Consider the following 21,581-nt stretch of genomic DNA (forward strand, 5'->3'; position numbering starts at 1 on the left):
TTTTTTATGTTTTTATTTATAGTTGAAGAATTTCATACACTATATTTCAATCTTATTCTTTCTTTTGACAATGATTCCTATATTTAAAATGAAATCTTAAAACTAAATTCCTTGACAAGAGCTCAAGAGATGGATTAAAAGTTAAGAGCATTGGGTGATCTTCCAAAGGACTCAGGTAACCTTCCCAGCATGTACACGGCAGCTCACAACCATCTGTACCTGCAGTTCTAGGGGAATCTAATGCAGTCTTCCCCCATCTACAGGCAGCAGGGACATGTGGTAACAGTCATACACTCAAGGTAAGACATCCTGTAAAACAAATAAATAGTTTTTTTTTAATAAAGAAATGGCCGACTGTATGAGGACACAGTGACACCTTATAGTATATGCTCATGAGACACTTGTCTTGAGGTTTCAGTTTGTCACTTTACTCCATAGCCCAGGCTGATCTCACTTTCTCGCCTCTGCCTTCTAAGCTGGAGCTCAAGATGTGCACTGCAATTCACAGCTTTCTCATTCTCCTTTTTGTTTCTCCCCCCTCCCCATCCCCTTTCTCTCCTTTCCTCCCTCCATCTGTCCTTCCCTTCCTTGCTTCCTTCATCCCTTCCTCTCTTATTCCCTTCTTCTCTCCCTCCTAATCCTTCTCTTTCTTTCAGTCTTTCTGTTTGTCTTTTTGAGACAGGGTTTCATGTACCCTAGTTGAACCTTGAATAATGGATCCTTCCAAGTGCTGGGGTATTACAGATATGCTACCATACCAACTTCATAGAAGTTTTAAACACTGTGTTTGGTTATTGGCTCTCCTAACAGGAGATATGACTTCAAGTGATATTAGTCTAGCATATTCAGCTTCCCTGAACTGACTCCCAGATATTCTGATTCAGTGTCTAGAAGACCATCCATGGATCAACTTTGCCAGGAACACTCGAGTGGACCTTGAACCACTAACATCCCACACATTTGAAGTCTTAGTCTTTTAAATAAAAACTTAGATTATAACTTCAGGAATAAAATATTTTTTGAAAATCTCAAGGTTCCACTATCCAGTGTCTTATGGTTTTCCCTCTTTAACCTAGGATGTCTAAAAGGGGACAGACCATCATCTTCTCCATTAATCAGCCCCACTACTCCATCTTCAAACTGTTTGACAGCCTCACCTTAGTGGCCTCAGGAAAAGTCATGTTTCACGGGCCTGCGCAGGAGGCTTTGAGTTACTTCAGTTCTTCAGGTATGGCTACCTTTTACTTTAAGAGCTCCTTCAGTCATGGGATCTGGGGAGAGAACAGGTGTTCTCAGGAATGCTGCTTGGCCCTCATGCAAACTTACTGTGTGTGGGCTTCTCCATTTTAAATACCTTTGGTTAATTTGGTGACAGGGTTCTGTTTGTTGTGCAGCACAGACTTGTTGTTCAGGTCTCTTTCTTTTTCCTGTCCTGTATTATGTCTGTGTACAGGATTTTTACTGAATCTCTAATTCTGCTTCCCAGTTGTGGTGACCCTTAATTAACATGTTGGGCTCAGGCCCTGTTATCCATCACTTGAGCAGCTTTGGACAGGCCCAGTATCATTATGTTCTTGCTCATGTAGCAGATGGTGGTTTTCAGTTTTCCCTAGTGTGACCTGACTATCAGAAACTGTGAAGAGGTTACTTAACTTAGTAGTACTTATCCATTTCAACTTTAGGCGATGCATGGGACTGTAGTGGCTCATGTCTGACTTCCGTGGACTCAAGTTTTTGTCTTCCTGACTTTTTCAGAGTCATTTTGAATAATAAAATATGTCCTAATGGTTCACGCCATCGGTTTCATCTTTGAGAAATATGAGTATAGTTAAGAATGATGCTCTTTGGCTACAAATATAAGTTTAAATATTTATTTTCCATCACTCTTTATTTGTTTTTAATTCATCTTTGTCATTTAAAAATGTGTAAGCATTGTGATTTTTTTGAGTCCAATAAAAATGTAGGCCAAATTCAAATGACTGCTTTATACGAAGAGTTTATTTTGTATGTACAATATATACATAAACACAAATAGATATTCATAAATGTGTATATATGTATATTGCATGTATATATATTAGATTGGGAAGAAGATATTTTTGAAACATTATGAGTGTATATAATAACAAGAAAGTATAAGTTAGTGAAGGAGGGGCAAGAGGAGGAAGAAATCCTTAGATTCCGTCTCCCCTCTCCCTTCTTTCTCTCTGAAAGAACTTTCTTAGGTTTGTGTTCTTGTCATACATTTGTAGATCTTCACTCTGAAGTCTTCTTCATGAACATCATTGCTGGGGGTTTCTTTGCTCTATTAGACACAGAGGAAGACGACCATGAAGGTACGTGAGTCTTCAAGAGTCACAGATTTTGCCTAACTGATTTCATTAAAACACAACTTGTGGTTTATTAGAATACTGCTTTTTTTATTAATTCAGTGTTCTCAAATTAGTTCATAGATTTTTCTGTCTGTTAGTGCTAGGTGAATTTTTATTTAATCCATAAAAGACTATTTATGTGATATTATCAGTTGTAAAGGAAATTTTTATTAGAAAGTAAATGAATTTATTGTTCATCATATTATTCTTGTTATTATTTTAGATATGGTTTTCTTATGTAGCCAGACTGGTCTTAAATGTGTTCTCTTTATCTCCCTACCCAACTGTAGGTATTGCAAAGTTATGAACCCATGCTTGGCTTTGTTTATAACATTCTAAAAACATGATATTTGGCAATTTATACATTTGCATATACATTCACATGTGGCAGTAAGCAGGGACCAAGCTTTTATATTAAAATGTATAGATCCATATGGAAAGGTAAACTTTTTTAAGAATTAGGGTCCATATGAGAAAAGGCCAATCAGATTGCTGTGTCCATAGGGTAATGACAGCAGTCAGGTCAGTCAGGGACACTATTCTAATCTGTAAATGAATTAACACAAGAGTAATATTTTTATTCTCAAAGTTTGGTGGGCTGAAGATGGAGCACAGCTGGGAGACTACTTGCCTAGCATGCACAAAACCGTGAGTTTGGTTCCTAGCAGCGCATGACTGGGTGTGAAAGTGCATGCATGTAATCTCAGCACTTGAGACCGCAACAGGAGAACCTGGAGAAGTTTAAGATCACCCTTGGCTTCAGAGCAACTTTGACAGTTTTTCTTTGTGATAGTCTAGGGTGCATGAGACTGTCACAAAGAAAAAAAATGATACATAATTTATGTTCTTCATGAATAGTGTCTCAGAAAAACCTGCTAAATTATTGTCTAACTTTTTCTTACCTTTTATTCATTTTTATCCCCAAGCCAACGAACATAATAAGCTTTCTGAGAGACAGCAACAACTCACAGAAAAATTAGCCAATAAGTATATCCAGTCCTCCATATACAGCGAAATGAGAACTGAACTGGATCCACTCTTGGGGGAACAGAAGACAGGGAGGAGCTCAGCCTTGGAGAAGATCACATTTGTCACCCCTTTCTGGTATCAGCTCTGGTGGATTATCTGTCGTTCATTTAAAAACTTCAAGGGTTTTCCACGGATCACTGTAATTTGGGTAATTTGATGAATTATTTTAATTGTTAAACTCATGTGGAAACAATTTGCTTCTGAGTCAATCTACTGCAGGGCCACACTTACCTTCTGCTCCTTTTATGTGTCTGTCATCTCCACTCTACCTGGAATAGAAACATATTCAATAAAGCAAATAGACCACTATTAAGTTTTTACTCATGAAAAACATTTTTAGTGGTTGTTTTTTATTAACAGGAAATGTAGTGACTAATCCAAGTGAAAACTTTATTGAGGGAATACAAAAAAAAATTCGGCACACCTTGGAGTTCCTCACACCTGTCTACTTTATTTTAGAGCACATCCTGCAAGTTCAAGTCCCGGAATGAGAAAAGGAAGAAAAGGGTTTTTTTCCTGACGCAACTTTTCATGTGGGTGGATGGATGGTAACTGGATAAACAGATAGAACTGTAGCCTGTCAGATGAGAGAATGGACTTGGAGAAGGTTTAAGTAGAGAAGGGTGGAGATGACTGGAGAGGGAAAGGACGGTTGGTCTGTGGTTGAAATCATGTGGTGAGGAGACAGGGCCACAGAACAGCTCTGAGGGAGCCTGAGCATCCACTGCCTGAGATGAGCCTGCTGCAGAGTGCTGTTCCCTCATCATGAGTCCAGTGTGTGAAAGCAGCAGCTACTCAAAGAGTGCAGCTCACACACACATGGTAACTGGACTGAACAATGCTCTTCCCTGTCAGCCAACTGGAACTGGGAAGAGGTGAAGTTCTACTTTTCTTTAAACTGGCTCTGTAACACGGATCATCATGAGTTAAGATTTCCTGTTACTTTAACCTCAATGTCACACAGAACTGTGGTTCTTCCAGATTGTTGGGCCATCACTTATTCAGGTATTCTTTATTTCATGGTGATAAGTACTCTATTGCTGTATTACTGTTTCAGCCTGTTCATCCTGGGGCCTTAGCCATTAGAGGGCAATCACTCTACCGTGAAGCTACATTCCTCTCCCCAGCCAACCAGAACTCACAGCCATTTCTGCTCCTAGTGCATTGTCATTTCATTCTCAGGCATTTAGTTTCTGTCGAATTTTGAAAGGTTGTGTGTTTTTGGCTGTAATAAAACACCACTTACTTCTTAACATGTGAGCCGCACTTTCCATATTTCAATGTTGCTTCTTTCCCTGTGTGTATGTGAATATTCTGACCAATTGATTTATACTGGTCTTTGGTTTTTACTTGAGGACTTACGTCATAAAAAGACATTTTTATGTCCATTCTTTTTGGACAAAAAACATTCGATATGATTGGAAACCACTGAATTACATTCATCAAATTGGGTTATTCTTTATCCGACAGTGAGGCAATATCATGGGGTAAGAAGTGTGTGTGTGTGTGTGTGTGTGTGTGTGTGTGTGTGTGTGTATGTGTGTGTGTGCATGTGCACACACACTAGGAACTGAGGACTGATTTTTATTGTTAGTTATTTTTATATTTTTTCTGTATGGGTGTTTTGCCTGCATGTATAAATTGTCATCATGTGCTTGACCCTGGAGGCCAGAAGATGGCCTCAGATCCTCCAGACCTGGAGTTACAGAAGGTGGTTAGGGGCCATTTGGGTGCTAGGAACTGAATCCAGGTCCTCTGCAAGAACAGCAAGTGCTCTTAACTGCTGTGCCTTATCTCCAAGCTCTGAAATTTTCATTATTGATTTATCAAGTTACATGGTAGGATGCTTTCTGTTAGATCATAATATTTTACATTTAAAACATTATCCAAGGAATAATAGACTATTTCAAATAAGATACAGTATCAAGTAGCCTTACTCCTATGCTAATGGAAGCACCTTTTAAAGTCATTTTAATCCAAAACCAAAACAGTGCAGACTCCTTGTGATGGTTGGCACAGATTGGGTAAATGAAGGTAGATGGGAATCTGGAGGAACTGGCGCCTTAGATGACCCTTGAACCCTGGCTGCTCCGACTGAGGCTGATGGAGCAGCAGTGACAAAGGTGATGGCATTGGGAGCATTGAGTCACCCAGAGGACGCTGTATGATCACTTTGGTGATAGCAATAGTGCTGGTTCCCACGCAGCACACACACACACACCCACACACACAAACACAAACCTGAGGTGACACAGGTGAGGACCACCTCACCCCTTCTTAGCACACAAGATCCCATTGCTAGGAACTGTGTTGCAAGTCATTTTTAACTTCATTATTCGGTTTGCACCTGAGGGGATCAGCGTCTAGTGTATGTTGTGAGGGCTTTGCCACTGAGCTGTCCCCTGGCCTGGGGTGCATCTGTTTCTAACTCTAAGAGTAAAGAAAGCCTGAATTCCCTTGAGCCACTTGAAGTAGAAACCTGCACATGTTCACTGGAGCCAGAGCTGAGATCTCAGTTTAGGTGGAATCTTTCTGTCACTTACTTGGGTTTGTTCCCAGAGCTCCCCAGGCGCCTGCATTCTCTCCCACCCTGTGTCATCCAGGTTTTAGTTCCTGAACTGAGTTCTTCACTGGCCATTCCTGGCTGAGCACTGGAAGAAATCTCAGCTTTTCCAGGATCTACACTGTTGGAGCCTCAGATTGCAGAGACCTTCACTGTCAGTCTGACATACGAGCAGACTATTGACATCTGTGTTATATGTTCTTCCAGGGACTCTGGCTATAATATAGTGATTATATCACTGGAGACATCTGATTAGTAAACTTTATATTCCAAAATAATGAACAATGTGAAGAATAATTTTTACTCCTATTTGAAAATTTTCTTTTCCCTGTTTTCTTTTTGAAAGACAATTATCACAGTCTTACTGGCCGTGATTGTGGGTACCACTTTCCGTGTTCTAAGAAATGACTGTACTGAAGTCCAGACCAGGTAAGCAAATGAGAAAATGGCGTCACTTTGTTCAATCCTATATAAATTCATGAAAAATTTGAATTTATGACAAGAACAGAGTAAAAATTTTACCATGTGATAGAGTTTGTTTGAAGGCTGAGTGGAGAACTCACTTTTTCACATATGTTTGTGTGTAGACAGTATGAAACTCCGCACTCCACATATTACATTTTGACTGTTTTAGTGTGTGGGGTGCTTTCATGTTAGTTGTGTAGATAGTATGAAACTCCACACACCACACATCACATTTTATATGTCTTAGTGTATGGAGCCAAGCTGCTGAGTGTGCGAGAACATCTCTTTGAGTCCTGGAGGTTTGCTTTTTAAGGTAGAACGCTAGAGCTGTCCAATCACAGCCCATTGTGTTAATTGTTTCAGGAGCTGCTGTCCTGTCTCCAACTCCACTGTCCTGTTTTATATCCCCACCAGCACAATAAAAGGACTCCAGTATGTGCACATGCTCACCCAGACTTATGCTCTTTCTTGTTTAAAATAAGCTATCTAAGAAAAAGTAAATCACGATTCCTTGGGTGTCTTATGAAGTGTCTCCGTCTCTGTTCTCCCCCATCTCCCTCATCCTGTACCGTCTAGTTCTCTCCCTCCCACTCCTTATTCCCTCTTCCTTCCCTTCTGCCTCCCCGCCCCCCATACCCACACTGCCAACTTTCTCAGGAGATGTTATCTCCCAGTTTTCCATTCCCAGGGGATCTATATATGTTTCCCTCAGGGATCTCCTTGTTACTTAGCTTCTCTGGGGTCATGGACTATAAGCTCCTTATTCTTTGCTTTACATCTAGTATTCTCCAATGAGTGGGTACATACACTACTCTTTTTTCTGGGTCTGGGTTACCTCACTCAGGATGGTTTCTTCTAGTTCCACCCATTTGCATGCAAATTTCACTGCAGTGTGAGAGCCTGAGGGGAGGATTCTCTCCCAGCTCTTCCTTTCTGAACTCCTTCTCTCAGACGTCTTGTGGCAGAGCCTGCAATGCTGTTTCTTCCCCTGATGAGAACACGGATGGCATTATGGGGTTCCACTCTCAGGATTTTATCTATAACCAATTAATTCCTAAATTATATACTCTAGGATCATTACATTAAGGGTCATTATCAAATTCATGGATTTTAGAGGATCTTCCTCCATGAACAGACACCACTGTGGAGACAGAGAGGAAAATAATTCATGGGACTCGTACTTTCTGACCTTTAAACCAGAACAATTCTAAATACTTATTTTATTTTTATGTGTATGAGTGTTTGCCTACATGTATGTCTGTGTAAAATGAGTGTGTCCTGAGACCTATGGCTATCAGAAATATGCACTGGTTCCTGTCCTAGTTTGGGCTACTATTGTTCTGAATAAACAAATGACCAAAAGGCAAGTTGGGGAGGAGAGGTTTTATTCAGTTTATATTTCCAAACTGTAATTCCTCATTGAATGAAGTAAGGACAGGAGGAACTCAAAGTAGAGAGGAATCTGCAGAGGCCACGATGGGCCCTGCTTTCTGACTTGCTCCCAATAGCTTACTTAACCTGTTTTCTTATAGAACCTAGGACCACCAGCTCAAGGATGTAGCCTCCACAATGGTTTGGACCCTCCCCCATCCATAAGTAATTAAGAAAATTACTTGTAACTGGATCTTATGGTGGCGTTTTCTCAATTGAGGTTCCCTCCTTTCAGATAACCCTAGCTTAGGTCATGTTGACATAAAACTTGCTGGCACGGAATCCCCTTGAACTCGAGTGACAGATGACTGTGATTCACCATGTAAGTGCTGCCAACCAAACCCGGGTCCTTTGCAAAAGCAACAAGCACTCTTTACTGATGAGCCATCTCTCTGGTACTGTTTTCTTATTTAAAGAACAGATCTGTGCAACGTTATTTATTCTCCAGAACAAGGTGTATTGGAAAGAAGCCATCCTAATGTTGAATTTACGGTTGCTTTTGCCTCCATTTTCTCCTGGCAGAGCCAGCTTGATCTTCAGCGTCACAATATTGCAGTGTGTTATAAGTGTGACTGCGGGAGAGGTTCTCGTGATTGACAGGGATCGTTTTCCGTGAGTAGCCCCTGCTCCAGAAGCAGGCATCAGGGCGGGTGATAAAACTAATTACATTCATAGTTGGGCCTGAAATGTTATGCCATGAATTACCAGCAATTCCCCTTTTTCTTAATTACTTAGTTGAAAATAAACAAACTATGAAATTTTGTTTTTAGCATGTGATACCATGGATTTTGAAGTATGTAAAGAGTTTTGTAATATTAATTGAAAAATGAATGGAAAATCAAGAGCAGAGATTTCTGCTGCTAGAGAAAATCTCAAAATTGGGGTGAGACTACTAGATCCCAGTGCTGCAGACACACAGCATAGGGGCTGAATATGACAGGAAATTCACCCACCCCCTCCCAAAGAAAGCTGTCAGGGGTTTCACAGAGCTCGGGTGCAGTGGGTTCAGCAGCACTGGAGCTGGAGGGGGACAGCTGCACAGGAATCAGGGTTCTCCTGATGCAGGGCTGGGAAGAGCAGACAGCAGCCGCATATAAAAGAGCTGTTTATCTCCTGTGTTTTTCAAACATGGAAGAACCTTTTCCTGGTGGCTTATGTTTAGGATTTCCTGCTCTCAAAGTTGGCTAAGTACATGTCAAGGAGGGAAGTCTTCAGAGAAGAGCTGAGGGCCTTGGTTAGTTGATAGAGTGCTGGCTCTCTCTCTGTGTTAAACTCTGTGTTAGATTCATAGTACCACAAAATCCTGAGCAGGGCTGTATTTCTGTAATCCCAGAATTAGCGACCGGGTTAGAGGCAGGAAGTTGCTCATTCTTGGTTATGTATGGATCTTAAGGTCAGCCTGCACTGGTGATTCTGTATCAAAAACAAAACAAGCAAACAAACAAAAACCCCAGAGATGCGCTGAAGAGGGAAAAAGCTGAGAATTTTGAGGGCAAGGCAGGGAAAGGTTTGGCATCTGTTAAAGATTCATGGTTGTAAGGAGAGATTATTGAAGGAATACATCTGTCCTAAAGTGGGGGTAGCAGAAGAGAAGGGTGTAGTGTCCTGAAGCTGCACTGTGACCGCAGAGTGACAGTGTCACCTTCCTCATAAGAACTGGAAGGACAGAAGTCTCCATGACCACTGTCTGAGGTGAGGTATGAAGGAGCTGCTCCTCAGGGATCTAGCTTCAGTAGGCAGAGGCTCTCAGGAGTGTGGGCACATTGAGCTCTTCCTTTGGAGGGACTGTTGTCTGTCCAGAGTGCACAAAAGAGGGTAGAGTTCTCTGGTGGGGAGAATAGTAGTGAGAAGGTCATAAAGCTGTTGACCTAAAGTGGCTGGTCTGCGATGGGGACATGTGTGGGAGTCAGCATGGAGTATAGTGGACACTGTCCTGTTAGGCTGCCTGTGGTAGCAGAACTCAGTATAGTAGCCAGTATCTCCCCTGTGCCTTCTGGACTAATCTAAGGATGTATAATGTGATCTTTGTCTCTGTAGACATGAGCACACCAGTGGATATTACAGAGTGTCATCGTATTTCCTTGGGAAATTGCTTGGTGATCTGGTACCCAGGAGGTTATTGCCAAGTATTATATTTACTATTATAGTATTCAGCATAGCAGGTAAGTTGCAAGGGAAAAATACGCATCTTCACTCTTTGGGATCATGTTTTGGTTTGCACAACTGTGACGAGTCTAAAGTAGGAGAGCATGCATAGAAAAGCTCATCTCACTGTGCCATCAAATCAGGAGTTCAGTGTGAAGAGATTCTTCAAGACTTGTTCACAAAGTAGTACAAAATTCATTTATGAAACTGTGCTTTTATTAGAGATTCTGTTCACTGTAATGAATGTGGAAATAGCACACACATTTGAGACAGCACCAATGGAGCAAGGTCAATTATTAGATATCTATGCAAAAGTTTTGAAAAGATTTATATTTCCTTCATTTGTTTGTTTGCCTTGTGTGTGTGTGTGTGTGTGTGTGTCTGTCTGTCTGTCTGTCTCTCTGTCATGTGTATGTGTACTAAGTGGATTCAATGTCTAGATAGGCCAGAGAAGAACATCAGATCCCCTGGAACTGGAGTTATAGTATGTGAACTGCTGTCTAGGTGCTAGGATCGGAATTTAGGGCCTTTCAGTAATAGCACGTGCTCTTAATCAGTGAACCATCTCTTACCCCAGCTGTATATTTTTCCTATGTTTCTGGATAAGTATCTGAATATGTAAATACAATATAGAGAAGTGGATAGTATCTCACACATATGTTTGTTGGAGGAGGGCACTGCTTGTTGGTTCCTGGCCACTTAGTCCCGAAATAATCACACAGAAACTCTATTAATCGAATCACTGCTTGACCTATTAGCTCTAGCTTCTTACTGGCTAACTCTTACATATTAATTTAACCCAATTCTATAATCTGTATATCACCACGAGGTCATTGCCTACCAGCAAAGTTTCAGCACATCTATCTCCAGTGGCAGCTCCATAGCATCTCTATGACCCTGCCTCCTTTCTCCCAGCATTCACTTTAGTTTTCCCAGCCTAGCTCTGTTCTTTTACCCTATCACAGGCCAAGAAAGTTTCTTTATTCTCTAATCAATAAACGCAAAGACAGAAGGGCCTCCCACATCATTTCCCCTTTTCTGTTTAAACAAAAAGGAAGGCTTTAACATAGTAAAATTACATATAAAAACAGGTATCAAATAATAATTACAGTTATAATATTTATATCTATTTTATCTTTTATCATAACAAAAGGAAACCATAGCTATAAATTCTTTAAATTCAAAGACTCCATAAAGATATATTACCTAAGTAAACAGGAAGTGTATGTAAGAAACTTCCAAAATTCTAGAATTGACAGAGATATCTCACTGCCTGAACAGTCACCCGAAGTTCTTCTACATCATTGTGGCATCCATCTTCAGCCTACAGACCAGTAGTATCCAGTAGACTTTTTCACAAAGCAGGGGATTTCAAGAACAGTTCTGCCTATATTGGTAGATTGCCAGTTACTTTTTTTCTGTGTCCTGCAGAATTTCTGGCAAAACTCATGAAGCAGAAACCCTGATGGGTCATCTCACCTTTAGATAAGTTCAGCAGTCACTTTTCTGTGGGTCCTGCAAATCCAGTCAAGCAGTTCAGGCAAGAGCAGTTTCTTGTCCAAATGGCTAACAATCTCCATGAGGAGCCTCTTCAATGCCCATTGTCCTCCTGAAGTAATTGGTGCTGTCAGGAGCAGATGTGTCTCACTGTCATGAAAAGTCTTAAGCTTTTAAATATTTTAAATGCCATATTTTGATGGTCTCTTAAAGATTTGAAGAATACCCAACTGAAATATATCTCTATACACCTAGAAAATCTAACATGACTACAAGTTTGACTGTTATAGATGATTATCTATTAACCTATATTTCTTAATTATATATTACATTTTTAAATGAACTGCACAAACACAATACCTTAATCACAAATATACATATAACAAAATTGACCTAATACTTGTATCAATAAATCAAGATTTATACCACTTCAAATCTCTAAGGCATATCCCCCTTTAAATGTAAAGAAGTATTTACAATCTGTATTCGGGAATGTGAGCATAGTTTTGTCCATACCTCTTCCTGCTGATTGTTGGGCATAGTAATTTTGGGGGATGTTCATGGTGACTTTTGGGGCGGTCTTGTTCCATCCAACCACACCAATCTGGAAGCAATCCATAGGTTCTAATCCTCTGTAGGAACAAGAGAAGAACCTCTTTTCCAAAGCAACATATTCTTAGACCCAAATTCTGAATATATAATATATACTGGTTTAGCTTAGCAGCTCACACAATGAAATGTATCTCTGGACTTAACTCCTTCATAGTCAAAAAGTTAAAAGAAAATGCAATAATATACATAATCCAGACTCTCTGTGTATAGTCCATCTTTATTTGGCTTATTTTTCCTTTCTCCTTTTAATCTATGACTGTCTGTACTCTGTCTCTTTAACAACTTTTTTTTATTAAAAATGATTTGCTTCTTTTTTTAACTCTTTATACTCTTTTTTACCCAAGTCTACAAACATTTATCCAACACTGTGACCCATTTTGAGGTCTTTTATGTCTGAATCTATCTTTAAGTGTAGCTATAAATATTTACTGTCCAGGAGCACTTTTTAAAATGCTAATCATTTCTTAAAAACTTAAGTTGTGCCATTATTAGGGTATATGTGGTACTTCCTGCTTGCCCTGCCCAGTCCACCATGGTGCTGCTCACCTCTGAGAACTATTCTCACTGCCCCACTTCCAGGCACACAGCCAGTCCAAGTTGCCATCAACAAGTCACAGGGCATTGCTCACAAACCCCATCCAAATGCTCAGTTTCCTGAAAGAGCCAGAGGTTGTGCTGGCAGCACGGCCAAGAAAGCATTTTAAAATGGCATGATTTTTTTTTGTTACAGCTGTGTCAGGAAAACCTCTCTTAAATGAGTTGTGGCACACTGCCATTAAACAGCAAGAAGCTGTGTTAAACTCTGTATTTTTGTGTTTGAATTAAGCTGTCTCAGATTTATAAGTGGATTTTAGTTTGACACATTGACGCCAATTTGTAACAGGTTTTTGTGTGGATTTTAGTTTGAAATGTTGGGCAACAATTTATAACAGCAGGCCGCTTGTTTGTCCAGGATGCTTAGCCCCAAAATAATCACACAGAAACTGTATTAATTAAATCCCTACTTAGCCCATTAGCTCTAGATTATTACTGGCTAACTCTTACCTATTAATTTAACCTTAAGCCATTACTGTTAATCTGTATATCACCAGTGTCTGTGTCCTACCAGCAAAGTTTCAGCATATCTATCTCTGGCAGCAGTCCCATTGTGTCTCTCTGACCCTGTCTCCTTTCTCCCAGCATTCACTTTAATTTTCTCTGCCTAGCTCTGTTCTTTTGCCCCAACAGAAACTAAGACAATTTCTTTATTCATAAACCAATAAAAACAACACATAGACAGAAGGACCTCTCACACCACATGTATATGTGGAAATGAACTTAAATGTATACAATGTCTTATGCTACCTAATTTAACAAAGAGAGAGGATACTAAATTTAAGGTTGGTTGACATTATGTAATATAAAAAGTTATTTTAAATATGTGAACAAATTCATCTTTGCATCATGGTTTGGCTTCACCCTAGATTAATTGCTCAGAATTTTCATACTTACACACAGACATGCACACACACACACACACACAAAGACATACAGACATGCTTACTCCACACAGACATAAACACATGCACATATATGAACATACATTCTCTCACACACATAGACTTTCAAAGATAAGCACTGATAAAGATTAAACATTTTTAATAAGAGATTTATCATTCAGAACCTGTCATTTAGGATGTGGGATGGTTATGGGAAATGTGCTTGTCCTGCAAATCAGATAACTTGAATTTGGTCCTCAAAATTCACAGTGGAAGAAAGAATCACTCCAGAAAGACATCATTCAACTCTACATGCACATCATGGCACATGCACACCATAATACATACACAACATGACACATACACTCCATGGTACATGTACACCATAGCACATGCATAGTCATGGACACCCATATACACATGTGCAATACTCACCTTGATAACCATAATATCAACTTTGTAAACAACTAGACTTGAAACTCATCTCTCCCAGACTCTACCTTGTGGCTTTGTGACTATTATAAAACACAAGATTATGCATGGCTCATATCATTATCTCCATAAAGATTACATATCAGCTTGTGGAACCCATTGCCTTCCTCCAGAGCAGTTACATGGTGACTTTCTAGGAAAGCTAAAGTTGAAGGCACCTTCCTGTCCTCTAGATAATAAAACCACTGCAAGGTTGTTTAATCCTTTAGGTTAGGTTTCTAGTGTTGTGACAAATGCCATGACCAGAACCAATTTGGGGAGGAAAGCGTTTATTTCATCTTACAGTTCAATGTCCTTTAAGAAAGGAAACTCAGAGTAGAACCCTGGGGGCAGGGAGTGAAGCAGAGGACACGGAGGAGTGCTGCTTACTGGCTCCTAATGGCTTCCTCAGCCTGCCTTTTTATAGAACTCAAGACTACCTGCCTAGGGATGGCATCATCCACAGTTGTCTAAGATCTTCCACATAAATCATTCATCAAGAAAATATCCCCACAGGCTTGCCTACAGGTCAAGCTAATGGAAGTGGTTTTTTTTTTGTGTGAGGTTCCCTCCTGCCATAAGCATCTCTTGCTTGTATTAAATAACAAAAACTAGCAGACACAGTCCTGATTCCAATTTTATTACTAATGCAATTATAATAAACACAGAATAAGTGGACATGAACATGTTCTATTGCTGATTCTCCTGTGAAAAAAATGCAATAAAATTTGGGCCACTTGTGTAGTCTGTATTTCCATATCAGGATCCTGTACATTGCTCATAATTTTATATAGAGGAGAGTAGGCATTATATGAAAAGGAATTTTGTGGTGGATACAAAAATAAAATGAGGTTAGAGAGAGGCTCATTGGTTAAGAGCACATGATGCTCCTCCAAAGACCTGAAATTTTGTTCCCAGCATCCACATGATCAGGTCACAGTTAGAGATGCAGAGAAGTTGGGTGGCTGTGAAACTGTTACCAGTCTCATTGATTATTAAAGAAATATTTGAAATATGTACAATTTTCCTGACATAGATAGATGAACTAACCATACTTTTTTTCTTTCTAAGGAGTAAACACAGATGTGAAGGGTTTCTTCACTATGATATTTACCATCATGATGTTGGCTTCTTCTGCCAGTTCCCTGCCACTGTCTATAGGGGCAGGGCAGATTGCAATGGCTGTACCAGCTGTAATTGTGACCATCTACTTTGTGTTCATGTTGGTGAGTGTAAATTGTGGTTTTCTGAGAGGAAGAATTTCCTTGTGTTCTTTCTTGCACATGTAACCTGCTTGACTCATCAGGACTTGTGACACTAAGCCTTATGCTAAAGTTTATTATGGTCTGTAGGAGAGAAGAAACTGCCTTTCCTCCAAGGCTTTATGGTTACTGCTCTGATGTCAGTCTATAAAGGGAGAAGCCACGGAGCCACCTGAGACAGATGTGTTGAAACTTTGCTGGTAGACCACGACCTCGTGGTGATGCACAGGAGCAGTCTGAATGCACACACACACACCGCTATTGTTTGCATATTGTGTATCCAAGACTGCATAGGGCAGGTCTTATGTGAGCTTCACAGCCGTCCCTTGTTCATCCCAGTTCTTCATTTATAGCATCTGCATAAACTGGGTATTATAAAGGACCTAAGGTGATTTCTAAATATGCACGATGGGTGCATTTAAAGTTTACAGAATGTTCATGGATTGCATGCCATTTTAAAGATTATGTAATATCTGTAAGTTTGGCTCCTGCAGAGAGGGGTGACTAGTTATCCTTTTAAAGTCCACAAGCAGACTTGACTACTTTGCAAAGAGTGAAGAATTTTGCTTAGATTTAACTGAAAGAATGTTTCTGCTTTTTGTTTTGTTTTTGTTTTCTGAGACAGGGTTTCTCTGTAGCTTTGGAGCCTGTCCTAGAACTAACTAGCTCTTGTAGTCTAGGCTGACCTCAAACTCACAGAGATCCATCTGACTCAGCCTCCCAAGTGATGGTATTAAAGGTGTACACCACCACAAAGAATGTTTTAAAGAGCCGGTCTGAGCAGAAAAGGTCAGAAGGTTGAAGGGGTCTTGAAGAAGGAGAATCTTGTCTGGAATTCCTAGTCCCTGTTCTGGTGCTAATCTGTGGTTTTGCTCTTTTTTTAGTTTATCTCAGGTCTGTATTCCATAAACATCACACAGGGCCTCTCATGGATTAAGTACTTGAGCATTCCGCATTATGGATTTACAGTAAGTTGTCCTGTCTCTCACTGTACTCGGGTTCTCCAGCTGTAGCGAGTGCAATGATTCCCATCCAGGTCCTTTCTCCAGCTGTAAGCTCTAACCAGTTGCTGCCCAGGATTTTCCTTCCAGGAGCAAAAGATTAGAACTTTCCTGTTGGTTTTAGCAGAAGGTCAGTGAGTCATCTGAGATTTTCTCCAGTTACATGTTATTTGAGGGTAAAAAAAGGGTAAAAAGAATCCCAGAGTAAATGGGAAATATAGATGATACGATGAAAAGCAAACAGTTGTGATTCTGCTCAATAAGGAAATAAGGAAAGGATCAGGGACTGTGATATATAGTTTATATCAGGAAAATAAAAGAAACAGAAACCAGGTGATATCCAGAGCTACACTGATTTTGCTAAGCTTTCTCTGCAGGAAAGTGTGTCTTAATAGACTTTGTTCCTTCCATAATCACAACTGGTTTTGATGAAAGCAAGCAAGAAAACATTGTTAGTATAAATCAGCAGCATTGTTTTAGATATAGTGTTTACAAGGTTATGGACTGGGAGAGAAGGAGGAGCCTGGAGTAGTCTAGCTAGAGTTCACATCTTAGTAGTCGGGAGACCCCATCATTTCACTTCTAAACCTCCAAGTGTGGGGGAGGGGATGGCTTTGGGGGCAGACTGAACTTTCTGAGAATATTTTTTGTTTAAAAATATTTTTGCAAAAATAAAACAATTATATTTACAAATTACAGTAAATAATGAACTTGAGGTTATAGTTGTGTTTATTTTTTGGAAATGTATAAAAATATTAAACTATTTGCCTTTCCCTGTTCCTGTTTGTGTTACAGGCTTTGCTGCACAATGAATTCTTGGGACAAAACTTCTGTCCAGAGAACAAAACAGCAGAAATCAGTAGATGTCACAACTATGTAATGTAAGCTTGAGTTCATTGTCACAATGGGGACATAGAATGCTACTAGACTTAGAAGGGAAACCCATCCTCTCAGGATTAACACTCTGCCCTTTGACCATTCCCCAGAGTGAGTCATGGTAACCAATGCATGTGACTGTGTTTCTAGCCTCCTGCTCCATGGTGTAGATAATGTGCAGAAAGGGTTCTTTGGGGCCTTTAAAAATGGTTCTGGTGTCTTAATTGTGGATTTGGGTTCCTTGCTTCAGAACATTTGAGTTTGACATAGGCTGCTCTGACAGTTTACAAAGACACACAATTTCCACATGTACTGATTTTGGCACCTGTGAGCAGTGCCCAAGATTATCAGGGCAGCAAGGTTAAAGTGAGTGAACACTGCCTGCCAGATTTCAGGGTATTTCTTCTGCTCCACACTCTGGAAGACTTTAAGACATCAAAGCATAGTGTCTTTGTGTGTGTGTGTGTGTGTGTGTGTGTGTGTGTGTGTGTAAAATGTCCTATCAGAAGATTTGTCCTGTAATAAAAAATATGCTCTTCACTATGTTGGAAGGAAGTACCATTTTTGTCTAATATCTTGAAAATTCCTTAACTTTCTATAATTATTCTCATTTATTTGGTTTTGATATAAAATGAGAGAGAAACATGGGGATATGTTATCTCTTATGGATGTTTAAAAATAAAATTAAATAACTATAACAAAAATTTATATTTGAATTACGGATAAGAAAACAAGTGTCAAGGTTATCTTATTTCCCACATCTCCTTTCCCTGGTGTGATCTGGTATCTTTCTATTACAAATTCTTAATCAGTTTCTGGCCAGGAAAATTTGGATGGGTAAAATGAAACCAAGGAGAGCCATCCACAGACCTCATATCCATAAAAGGATTTTCTTCACAAGAGGAAGGAGAAACCTGCCCTTTCAGTGGATTTGGAAAATGTTAAATCCTAAAAGATACAAGGGAATGGAGACCCAGAGGGATGGAGACACACAGGGGTGGAGACACACGGGGATGGGGAGGTAGAGGCAGTAATTGTAGTACATCCAGAAATTTTAGCAGTGGCTGCTTTTCTAACCTGTTTCTGGACACCTGCATCCTACTGTGCTGCCCAGGCTCTGTCTGTAGTCATGGGATCCTGGGGATGTTCCATAGCTGAGCATCCATGGTTGACACTGCTTTCTTAGTACTTGAGCTGACAGCAATTGACTGACTCCTCTCAGAAACTCTTGTTCTCCTCTGGTCCTTGGTCTAGAAATCAATGCTGTGTTCCTTTGCATGACTGTGTGCTGAGTCAGCAGCATTACATAAAGCCTTGGTCTCTTAGAGTGTCTCTGTGTGTAATTAATAAGCTGAGGATTCTGCTTTGAGAGAAACAAGTCCTTCATCTGTGCCTTTGTCCTTTGAAGAGAGAACAGCAATGTAGATTTAGAAATGAATGATACAGATAAGTCTACAAAGTTGGATCTTTGTGTGACTCTCTGAACTTATCCACGTTTACTAAGCCTACTTCTTCTATGCTTTTAAATATATGTGATAGCTGTGCTTCTTCAGATGGTTTTTGAAATTAACAAAGGGTCCTCATTCAAGTAGTTTAGATTGACATAATATATAACAAAATTGCGAGTACATCTGCACTACTACCAACTAAATATAAAGATGAGGTTTTTAATGAAGTGCTGAAACAGAGTTTTTGAAAGGAAGGAGCAGTGAATGTACAGAATAAGCTTTGACATTATTTTTGTGTGTTGAATTACAGATGCACTGGAGAAGAATTCTTGGCAATCCAGGACATTGACTTCTCATCATGGGGCTTCTGGGAGAATCACGTGGCCTTAGCTTGCATAATGATTATCCTCTTATCAATTACCTATGTAGAGTTATCAGTTTTTTCAAAAAAGAAACTTGTTTTAAATCAGTCTTCCATTTTCTTTGAATTAAACTGGCTTTAAAAGAACTAAAACTTTACCAATGGGTGAGCATGTCCGAGGAGCAGTAGGTGGCACTTGAATTTCAGAAATCTGACCCACCAGAATTCAAGGCACTGATGGGTGCATCATGGATAGACAAGGCCCTAAGAGCTTTGGCTCCAGAATGTCTCTTGTTACTCCTGTGCCTTTTCAGTTTTGCTGCAGCCATTTTTGTTGGGTCCCCAGAGGACAGGCCTTCACACCCCTACTTGATCTGTTTTGCACTCTTGTGTTTGGTTGTTTCAAAATCAGGAACAAAAACAGGAACAATCTGTTGTTTTCAGCAATGTTTTTAAGGATGTTTACCCCTAAGCCATGTGAGTTATGTTGATGAGCTTCCTGCTTTTGCTGGCTCAGCCTTCTCTGCTGAGGGCTATATATACTGTGTGAGAAGGTGGAATAAAGGCTTGTCTGCAGAACCTGAAGTTGTACTGTGTGTCAATCCCGACATCTCTTGCTCAGAAGAAATACAGTTGTCATGCTGGCGTGGCAATTTTTCTCTGGTATTTGCCATGGTGTGAATGAGTGTGAAAGTATTCTTACTGCCTTTAATGTAGTGTGATTATCTCATGGAAATATCATGATCTACAAGGCAATTTTACCTGTGTATTATAATAAGATGATTTCCTCTTAAACTGTATTGTTTAATTGAAGTAATAATTTTATAATAATAGTGGTAGTTAAAATAGAATTTTGATGCTTAAGGGTTTTTACCAAATGTAGTAAGGAATTATGATAGATGTTAGTTTAGTGAGAAAATTAATGTAGGTAAAGATAAGAAACAGTGTTTCCCACAGCTCTGATACAGCAGTGACTGGAGAGGATAGAAAATAAAAACAAGGAATTGTCATAAAACTTAAGTTAAGAGTTTCTCTTAGGAACTATATAGACTATTGTTTAGGTTAATAATTAAGGAAAACAATTGAGTCCAAGGAGTTTGCTCAATTTTTTTTGATATTGGGAAATGTATTCTCAGGTTTCAGTGTGAACCATAGCTAAAAGAAAGCTGTAAACAATTGACTTCATCTAACTAGAAAACAAAGAATGTTATGGTTAATTAAAATAACAGAATAACAGAATTCTAAAATATGAAAAGTAAACCTAGTAACCCATTTTTTTGACAATTATAAAAAACTACTGCCTAGGTAAGTAGTTATGACTGAAAGGCTCCTGATATATGAGATATCTGAAAGATAAATGTTAACTGTCTGTGGGTGCTTGGAGATAATTTGTTTTTCATCTGAAATACATAGAATGTCTAATCATGTAAGAAATGGGAAGCATGTTGTTTCATACTTGTGTACATTGTAATCATTCAGTTAAAAGTAGAATATAACCACATTGTCAATTTCATATTGTTTGAAAGATTCTGCTGGAGTGTATAAATTGTGAGGAAAAAAAATATAGTGAGAAAAAAGTCATTAGGAAGTAGAAGAGAAGGAAGTCATCAGGAAATAGTGAGAAGGAAGTCTTTGGGAAGTAGTGAGAAGGAACTCATATCCTTTTGTTATTTTTATTGGTTGATGAATAAAGCTGTTTTAATGGCTTAGAAGAGTAAAGCCAGACAGGAAATCTGAACAGAGATGTTAAGAGAGTAGGTGGAGTCAAGGAGATGACATGCAGCTGTCAACGGAGAAAAATGTCAAAACTGGAAATTTGTAGCCTTGTGGCGATACACTGAATAACAAAAATGTGTTCATTTAAGATGTAAGAGCTAGCTAGGAATACACCTGAACCATTAGCCAAACAGTTTATAATTAATGTAAGCCTTGGTGTGTTACGTTGAGAATGAACAGCTGTAGGACCTGGCTGGACAAAATTTGCATTTACAGTCATTACTTGAGAAGTGAGAAGATCAGGAGTTCAAGGTCATCCTCAGGTAGATTGTATGTTTGAGGCTACCCTGGGCGACAAAAGACACTACTTCAAAACAAAACAAAAATAAGAAAACCACATGAGTGTCCATGGAAACATCTTTGATGTGCTCATTAAATAATATTTATGGATGGTGTCTTAGAGTTTTTATTACTTTGAAGAAACACCATGACCATAAAGCAAGTTAGGAAGAAAGGGTTTATTTGGCTTATACTTCTACAACACTGTTCATCGCTGATGGAAATCAGGACAGAAAGTCAAGCAGGGCCGGAAATTGGAGGCAGGAGCTACCACAGAGGCCATGGAGGGGGTTGCTGCTTATTGGTTTGCTCAGCATAACTTTCTCAGCCTGCTTTCTTATAGAAGCCGGGATTATCAATCCTGGGGTATTGAACAGTTTCTGAACCATCTGCCATTGATCCCTTACTAAGAAAATGACTTACAACTGGATCTTATGAAGGCATTTTCACAACTGAGGCTCCTTCTTCTCTCATGACTCTGACTTGTGTCAACTTGTCATAAAATCAGCCCGGAC

The 21,581-nt window shown here is 39.5% G+C and overlaps 2 protein-coding genes across 4 annotated transcripts in view; both read left to right on the forward strand.

Moving 5' to 3' along the window:
* The window catches only part of LOC125408672 (ATP-binding cassette sub-family G member 3-like), a 38,335-nt gene extending 18,745 nt beyond the window's left edge, over nucleotides 1-19,590 (forward strand). For 2 of the 3 annotated variants that reach the window (XM_087908778.1, XM_087908779.1), the window contains 10 exons: nucleotides 1,077-1,228; nucleotides 2,253-2,336; nucleotides 3,299-3,549; nucleotides 6,311-6,393; nucleotides 8,383-8,472; nucleotides 9,898-10,022; nucleotides 15,135-15,289; nucleotides 16,210-16,293; nucleotides 17,122-17,207; nucleotides 18,961-19,590. In XM_087908778.1, the coding sequence (XP_087764904.1) occupies nucleotides 1,077-1,228; nucleotides 2,253-2,336; nucleotides 3,299-3,549; nucleotides 6,311-6,393; nucleotides 8,383-8,472; nucleotides 9,898-10,022; nucleotides 15,135-15,289; nucleotides 16,210-16,293; nucleotides 17,122-17,207; nucleotides 18,961-19,153 (1,303 nt within the window). In that variant the 3' untranslated portion in view covers nucleotides 19,154-19,590. Of the gene's footprint in view, nucleotides 1-1,076; nucleotides 1,229-2,252; nucleotides 2,337-3,298; nucleotides 3,550-6,310; nucleotides 6,394-8,382; nucleotides 8,473-9,897; nucleotides 10,023-15,134; nucleotides 15,290-16,209; nucleotides 16,294-17,121; nucleotides 17,212-18,960 lie in introns of those variants that run through there. The other variant, XM_087908780.1, reaches the window with a different exon arrangement.
* The window catches only part of LOC125408675 (ATP-binding cassette sub-family G member 3-like), a 238,081-nt gene that overhangs the window by 169,355 nt on the left and 47,145 nt on the right, over nucleotides 1-21,581 (forward strand). The gene's annotated exons all lie outside the window — the stretch shown is intronic.

The sequence above is a fragment of the Myodes glareolus genome, chromosome 8, assembly GCF_982192425.1.
Source record: "Myodes glareolus chromosome 8, mMyoGla1.1, whole genome shotgun sequence".
In the NCBI taxonomy this organism is placed as follows: Eukaryota; Metazoa; Chordata; class Mammalia; order Rodentia; family Cricetidae; genus Myodes; species Myodes glareolus.